At 40.7% G+C, this 8,580-nt stretch overlaps 1 protein-coding gene and 1 long non-coding RNA gene across 2 annotated transcripts in view; one reads left to right on the forward strand and one right to left on the reverse strand.

Moving 5' to 3' along the window:
- Window positions 1-3,077, forward strand: part of dcst2 (DC-STAMP domain containing 2) — an 11,948-nt gene extending 8,871 nt beyond the window's left edge. Inside the window, exons 13-15 of the mRNA XM_064353044.1 lie at window positions 63-156; window positions 478-723; window positions 1,138-3,077. Coding sequence (XP_064209114.1) covers window positions 63-156; window positions 478-723; window positions 1,138-1,393 — 596 coding nt within the window. The 3' untranslated portion in view covers window positions 1,394-3,077. The remainder of the gene's footprint in view (window positions 1-62; window positions 157-477; window positions 724-1,137) is intronic.
- Window positions 1-8,564, reverse strand: part of LOC135264273 (uncharacterized) — a 12,883-nt gene extending 4,319 nt beyond the window's left edge. Inside the window, exons 1-2 of the long non-coding RNA XR_010332648.1 lie at window positions 8,292-8,564; window positions 1,126-1,347 (exon numbers count right to left, since the gene is read on the reverse strand). This is a non-coding gene — a long non-coding RNA (uncharacterized LOC135264273). The remainder of the gene's footprint in view (window positions 1-1,125; window positions 1,348-8,291) is intronic.
- Between the last annotated feature and the right edge of the window lie 16 nt (window positions 8,565-8,580).

The following is an 8,580-nucleotide window of genomic DNA, read 5'->3' on the forward strand; positions in this document are numbered from 1 at the left end:
ACGCTTGGAGGCGCTAGCGCAGCGTCCTGCTCTAACAGGCCCTGTGTGCCCTTGGCCCACAGGCCTGTTCTGCCACCTGTGCCTCCACAGCATGGGCGGTGCGTGTGCCGTCTGCATGGGGCCCATGATGTACCAGGAGGACTGCGAGGAGGAGCTGTGAGTGGGCCCAGTTTTACACCCAAACGTCAACTTGCACGTCAGATACGAAGTTTGAGTAGATGTGAAATCTTTCAATTCATTCAATTCATGCAGAGCTTAGCAACTGAATTTGTCCTTTTAGCCCTGTATGTGGAGCATCGGTGTAGTCAACACCTTTGCCTGGAGATTGGGCCCTGAGTAATATCGTATTATTATTATATTGTATATGTTAGAATATGGTAAATCTGAACGAGTGTATTGCTGCTGTGTATTGTTGGTACTGATAGATAGACCACACACGTGTCTCTCTAGACCAGTGTTTGTGTTATGGCACAACAGGGACTCCAGTGATGATGAGCAGGTGGGCTTGTGGACTGCAGCCCTGAGGAACATGGGGCACGGGACTCAGACCAGCAAAGCCAGGACGTTACTGAAGGGGCGGATCAGGGAGGCTCTCAGGAGGAGGCCGCAGACCAAAAATGGGAGGAGCCAGCAAGGAGCCAATGAAAGAGTGAGGCTGGTGGACACGGATGGAGCCAGTGAAACAAGCAGTGACATCAGCACACAGAGCGACACTGACCACAGGTATGCCACAAGGAGGTCAATTTGCACACATGCAGAGCAATTCATGGTCACTATGCCAGTCATATGTTCCAACTGAGTGAGATGCAAAGTAATCTCTTCTGTATCCAGTGCATTCTAAGTACAGCACCCCAAGTACAGTATAAAATAGATTTTATCTGAAAAAGACTTGGCAGTTGGTAGCAAACTGCACTTTGATGTAATGCAGTTGGTGGAAAAGGGGCTCCCAATTTGTGACTCGAAGATTAGTACTACTGACAGCATAACTGTGGAACCTATGGATGTGGTTAAGCATGATTGCAATTGTCACGTAAGCAAATTTTTATTTTAAAAATAAGATGAATAACTTACGAGAAGGGATGCAATATGCTTGGCGATGGTGAGTGTAAGACTGATTGTGCAAACCTTTTCCATCAGTGAGCCAGACATGGTGTACCAGGACAGGTCAGCGCGGGACAGCTCTGACTCTGGCGACCACGACCCCCAGCCTTTTCTGGACATTTGCGCTCGGAAAGCCCAGGAGATTCAAGCGGAGACCAGCGGCTTTTCCACCTCGCCAGAAAGCAGTCTGTCCCAGGACGAGGAGCTGCGCGCCGTCACCATCGACACCCCCCCCGGAGAAGCCCCCTGCCCAAAAGAAAACATCACAAGAGCTTTGATCAACCAGGCCTGACTGTGGGGGTACAATGATGGCAGTGTAGTTTATGTGGCAAGAGGAAAAGGGTATAAAACCATAAAACACTGAAACATTGAACCACTTTATTCTTAAATGTTCTGGGAAGTGTTAAATAAAGCACAAAGTATAGGCTTTTAGTACACTTTTTAGTAAAACAACACTTTAGTGACTGAAACAGACATAGCTTGTAAGAAGAATAAACTTCTCGAAAGTAAAATAAGTTAATGAAATATTGTTCATAAACAGTCCAGTGCCTATTTTTTGTTAGATACTAGCCTTCTGCTTTTCTCCTACTCACTTACTCCAGATGCAGTGATTTATATACACAGTTGGTGGACTGCCAAGTGAAAAGAAGACGGGTATTATTTTTTAATCCGGCTGAGGTGAAGAATGAAAATAAATGCAGAGAATAGTTTGTAAGTGCTGCAGTGTATGGTTTCTGTAAATTAACATGTTAAGTACAATAAATTGAGAAAAGAAAACATGAGAAAGACTCAAACTGGCTGAAACCTGATATTTGATGTTTGTAAATGAAATATAATGTCCATTCCCAAAAAGTCCTAAAAGGTTCTAGATGTGTCTTGCATAGTGCACGCCTATGAGAAAGACTGAAGTGGAGAAAGTTTAATTGTACTTGTTGGAGCCACTTGACCTGTTCTTGTATTTCACATGCTCACCATAGATACTGTACCACTGTACAGTTTCAAGGTAACAATAGTTGTACACCTGTGTGTGAGGGGGGGAGTGTCTGAGCACAGATTTCAAGCGTTTCATGGAGTCACCATTGGAGCACGTGTATGCACACATGATAAAATCTTTGAGACACTTTATAGTTTAGATTTGGACATAGGGCACCACACGTTGTTGTTTTGTGTCATTTAGCCAGTTATAAGAAACCACCAGAACAGTAAACCTGGGACCGGACTCAAACTTGGTGAGTCGCATGCATCAAATGGCTTTCAATTAGGCAGCTTAGTTGACTTGTAGCCAGATAGTGAATCAGGAGAAGTCATAGACAGTACTATTTTCAAAAAAGAGGAAGAAAGCTACAGTCGTTAGAGTAGAGGTGATCATAAACAAACCTTAACTCCCCCCTGCAATTAATGCTTTTCCCACATTCCTGTATTTGACATGAAAGGTGGAAATCCAGACGCATGTTTCCCAGATGTGTGAGAGGACATGGGGACTGGAGTCAAGATGGTGACAGAAACTAGAGAAACCTCTCTCCCTCATTAGTGAGCACTGCCACATTTCTAAGGCTTTTTTGTGAAGTCTGCAATATATGGATATATTCATAAACAGGAATGACATGCTATTTCTGTACCTGGGCTTGTCATGAACTCAGACTTTCTCTTAGATCATAAAATGTCTGTTCCCAGCAGGAAGATCAGTCAGCTACCAGAGCAGGCACCCCTCAAGGCCTTGTGCATTTTAGAGTATGATGCATGGCATAGGGGTGTGGTTTTCAACCTGTCTTGACCCATGTGTAATGATTATTAATCAATTATTGTGTTTTCTGAAAGATAAATAAACAAGGATTAATGCATTCAAGTCCCACGATTCTGATGTACCCCAAGAAAGCACTAATACTCCTCATATGTTGCAACTACACTGAAACAGCCATCTGTTGCCTATCCATTGTATTTCATTAAAGCATTTCCTGGAACAATGCCAAACATTGGATTTAATGAAACAAGGAACTACTCAGTATTTTTATATATGCAATGTTCTTAATGGTGAAATGGCGTGAATAAATATAAAATATTGTGCATGTTTGCCCAGTGTCGTGGAAATGATTGTCTCTCACAAAGAACAGACTGTCCACGAGGCAGCGATGGATTCAATCAGAGTTGCTTTATTCAGCTGAAGAGAGTACACCCAGAAAACACTCAAAGTGGTGCTGTTGGATGACTCCACCCTAAGGTGGGGTAGGTCAGATCTTCATATACTTCCAGCTCTGCAATCTTATCATCCATATTACCTTATATAATGAACTTGTTTATTGGCAAAATATCAGTGGACCACCAAAATAAGATGGTTGAGAAGACAAAAATGATGGGGTAACATTATTAATGACATACTATAGTAAAATAAAAATCAGTTTGTTCTAAAGACATTCAAAAGGCACAAACAGCACGTCTTGCAAGTTTTTTTGGTTTCCCTAAATTGATGGTTTCATACTATGTTTCCTGCCCGAGACAGGGCAGGTTCCTCTTTTTACAATTTACCGTTACTGCTCAAGCATTTATTGGCACACAGAAATAGACATATTATTTCAAGCACACATGATGAAACATATTGGCACTCTGTATAAGCAAAATGTGTATAAAACTGATTTTTCTCCCACACCCAGCAACATGATATTTAAAGCCACCAACCATTTTGTTTAGAACCTTAATAGTGTTATAACGCTAATGTTCTATAAAAGCTCCCTGTATGTTGTCTTTACAAGAACAGCAGCTGAAGCCGGAACAGTGAGCTCTGTATCAGTCACTCTTCTCTCCTGAGCACTCATAGTAAACTGCCTGACAACCGCACACCGACTCCGACTTAAAGGTAGGTTTTTTCTTCTTATGTTTTAATGTATGTTTTCAATTGGCCCAGGCTAGTATCAGGAAGAATATTTTAGATACTTGCAGAAGATTCTGACAAACTGCAGGCTTTATAATGGTGGCCAGCAGGGCATTTGGAGATTTGTGGTCTATAGAAAATTCACTTGAAGTAGGCTAACTCCAAAGCAGCTACTCTTCTTCATCTCAAACAGTGTTTGTGCCAGTCACAAAAACATGCAGCAAAACTTAATCAAAACCTCCCTTAATCAGATCAAAAAGGGGTAAACTATCCCTTTAAGCAGTTCTCCCTGTATTAATAATTGGGCTTCCTTTAAATACCATCTTCCTACATTCCACGTTGTGGCCCAGGCTGCCAGGATAGTAGTGTAACCCCCACTGCTGACCCATTACCATAAATCCCCCCAACAGGGACAAAGGAATTGCATGGTAATTATCCATCCCCTCCTGCACAGAATAAAGCCGCGTTTCCACCAAAAGTACCCGGAACTTTTAGTCCCAGGAACTACTTTTCAAGGAACTAAAAGGTTCCTTCAGCCCACTGTTGTCTGCGTTTCCACCGCGGTCTAAAGTCCCGCGAAGATTAGGCAAATTAGCCCACTGACGTATGAAAAAGCGACGTTGTCGTCGGTCCATCTGTCCTATGATTTCTTCTGTAACCCCATACTACCACCGAAGTAGCCTACATTATTTTCTAATAACCGGGACAGCCCGGAGGGGTTTATTCCACTTATATACAACGGGTTACCAACAATGACTATATATGGTTACTTTTGTATTTATTGATTTTTATCGATTTAATCACCTGGAATTGAAATATTCTTCTGCAGCCGTTTGGGCATATTTTACCGTTGTCAAGCAAAACTGTCGTTGGTAGTTGAACTTGGACCGTTGTTATGCAACAAATAGGATATAACAGGCCAATAGTCAGATTGTAACTGTTTTATATATTCTCTCAAACACATTCATTGTTTTTATGCGAACATTCACTTGTCTTGACATCCGAGGCGACAGAATGCATTCACATTTCCAATATAACTGGCAATAACAGCAGAAAACATGCACACGTTGTAAACAATTTGCTGTTTGATTACTTTCTCATCGTCAATTCCATATAGGCTAATCGCAAAATGACAAGAATAGAACGAAAACTCGGACTTGTGTAAAAATTTAAATTAGCAGTGGTCCAGCCACCGTTTGTTTTCCTTCGAAGTTACTGCTAGCCGAGCAGCGAAGTGTGCCCTCCAGATGCGAACCATGCACCATAAATTAGTCCATAGCCTTCCTGGTCTTTTTGTGGAATTGAAGAATAGCAGAGTAAAATTACGGCAGTCTGGAAAAGCTAAAGGGACGATTACTAGAATTAACCTGTTATTTTACCCTGACAAAAAGTGCGGAAGGTGATTTCCAGTTTGATTTTACTGTATCACCAATGTGAATTACGCAGAACTACCGCATACCTCACATAACTGTATCAAACGTTTTGAGTCAATTACAACGGGCTAACAAAGAAAATCCAGAAGAAAATATTCAGCAACCGAATTAATCCGTTTGAATGTTTTGGTACGTAATATGCTGTCCCAGCACGAATGCTTAGCATTTTATAAAACGAATACTAAAGCAAGAAAAGAACAGAAGAGCAGACGTTATAATACCAAGACGTTGGCAGGCTATACCAAAACTAGGCTGCTGTGCCGCATAACATACAAGTTTGATTTGAAGTTATTATGAAAATAAATCGGTTTGCGGCTCTAGATTTTTAGATTTTTGGCGGTTGAAATAAAACACTGCAAGTAGTCAACCAATCAGAAATTTTCAGCGCTTGCGCCCCACCCCAAAGGTTCCGGTACTTTTGGAAAGTACTACCCCCCGAGCAGGAACTTTTTTGGGGGTAAAATAAAGCCCCCGGAACTAAATTTAGAATCTAGTTCCTGCGGTCGAAACACACTGAGTTCCTCAAAACGTTCCTAGTTCCGGGGTAAAGTTCCTGCCGTGGAAACGCGGCTATAGCCTATATACTAACATACACTTTCATTTCCTCCATCCCTACACATTACCAACCACACATGTATATATGACCACATTTATCAATTAAAAATATGTACATATCTCAAACAACCACACATGTACTTTCTCACACAATGCAGTTTTTCATCACTGTCTGGATGCTCGGTTCATTACTTAAACTTCTGGCCAGGGCCCTGATAGGGAGGCACCTCCTGAGCACACTGCAACACAGTTTACAACAATGGATATAATTTTTTATCTTTCAGGCACCCCATGTTACACCCCTAAGGATAGCAGGCAACCAGATGGGAATTTCCGTAGGCGGGTCTATTGCTCCCAGTAGGAGGGTAATAATGGGTGCTATTTCGTCCCAGGATGACAGGATGAGGAGGAGCACAGCTGGAATTCTAACAAAACAGGTAGTCGGCCAGAGGGATAAATGACTGTCTGCACCCAGGCAACAAAATAATTTTGCCTCAACCGTATTGGGCAGAACACCCAATGTTCTTGTTGCACACCTATTTGTAAGTATACTCTTACCAATGTGTCTCTCAGTGTGAACACAAGAAAAAACCTACTCCTGTTTTAAGCACTTAAATGCTTGCCACACATAAGTGGTTTATTAATTAATTGTTTCTAGTTTAATTACTTCAAATTGACTCCTCCTTTTTTTAAAGCACTGGATAGATCTCACTGTAAGCTCTCAGTGTAGATTGAGGAAAATATATTTCATATTCATATTTACCGTATATGATTACGGCTACAGACTCATTAAACATACACAAAGTATTTCGTTATTTGAAAAATACAGCTAGGTCTGTGTATGAATCTGAGAGGAAAAGAAAACAAGAACTTACTTCAAATTGACTCACTTTTAAGCTGGTGATCTCTGTCACCTCTGTAGACTGAGAAAATAATCACATTGTTAGTAATGGTACAGTCGTTACTGAAAGATTTCGTATTGAAAATACGCTAGGTCATGTATGAATCGAAGGGAAAAACAGAAGTTAAAAAAATTTGGGATCTATGCAAGTGCATGGTTTAAATAGTTGGGCGAGATTGTTTGGCACAGTCCCTAGGGCAGCCAACTCTACCCACTTACAAATCCCCATAGCACCCTCTGTACTGTGATCCTATCCCTATGTAACCCTCTTTGTTCCCCCCTGTCTGAATAAAGCTTTAGAAATACATAATAAGGGTGGACTGTCTGTTCTCTCTTTTTAAAAAAAAAAGAATTTTCAGTCATTCTTACAATAGTAAGCTGTGTTGTCAGTTACAGGACTTTTCAATTTATATAAAAAGCATGTGCATCTTTCTATGTGTATAATTTGAAGATGAAATATTGCCCTTGACTCATTTCATTTAAAGTACAAACAGATGGGGCCTCTGGGTAAAAAAATATAATTAGACTCAGAATTTACTCTTCATTTTAAAAACAAAACCAACAAATGGTACAGCTGAAAGGCCCTTTATGAAAGATTATTTAAACTCAGCAAGAGCAGAAGATATTTGAGAATATGAAAAACCTTTTCAATCACAGCAAATTGTGTTGAGGACATCCAAGTGAGAAAGAACTGCACTGAGCACTGAGATCAAAACAGAACTTAAAAGAAGAAATGGGAACATTTTGGAGGAGCTATATTTACAGCATAAATTATTCTGCTTGGCTATGATTGTATGTTTGCTTTTTTATAGCCTATAAATGTGCTCTTGAACATAATGTGCAGACTTTGGAAAAGAGATGTTTGCGACATTTATGAATGTTGTCTGCTGTGTATGTAGTGCCTTAAGCAACTGAAATTATCAAGTGGAGTGGAGGTTCTTGTAACTGAAGGTCACCACCGCTGTGTAATATCAAAATGTCATATCACAGTTTCTGCAATTATTTTCACTAAAAATGTGTTGTTTTTTCAAGTTTTGTCTCTTTAGCATATCATTTCAGTACATACCTACACAACAAAAAAAGGTTTTATGCAATCTCAGAAAAAAAACACTTGTCACTGGAGTGGTATCCTATAGGTAGGCTACCTAAAATTGCACCCCTAGCCAGCAATACATGAATATGTACCTTCTTTGCTTGTAAAAGGTAATTATTAGTACCCGAATATAACATTCTATTGTACTTCCAATACATTTGGGAAATTTGTTTCTTAAAGGATAAAAATGTACCTACACTGTACATTCATTTCTGAAAGTGCGTTTTCCTTTGAGTTCAAACGAAGAGGCTCACTTTGAGGCATAAAAGCTAGTCATTCGTTGATTTATTAAAATTTTACCATAACTAAGCAACCCGTGGAATCAAACAAGAACTACTGTACCTCTGGATCAGCTTTTTTCTGACAACAGATTCAAGGGCTTGATTACAATAAGAGCCTTCTGTGGAGCTGGCTCTCGGCTGTTAGTGGAAAAGAAATAACTTGGCGGAAGTTGGCGCCCAACACGGGGCTTTGTATTGCCAATCCAATACCCACCCTAATTTGGACAACCCAATTAATCCCAACGCGTTCATGGTCGAACCCATAGACCGTAGAAAAAGGTCGAACGCTACCACACGCGCTGCATATCCACGATTTTCAGCGGCCTTGCTCGGTCTCTGCCTGGACTGTG

The sequence above is a fragment of the Anguilla rostrata genome, chromosome 1, assembly GCF_018555375.3.
Source record: "Anguilla rostrata isolate EN2019 chromosome 1, ASM1855537v3, whole genome shotgun sequence".
Taxonomy (NCBI): domain Eukaryota; kingdom Metazoa; phylum Chordata; class Actinopteri; order Anguilliformes; family Anguillidae; genus Anguilla; species Anguilla rostrata.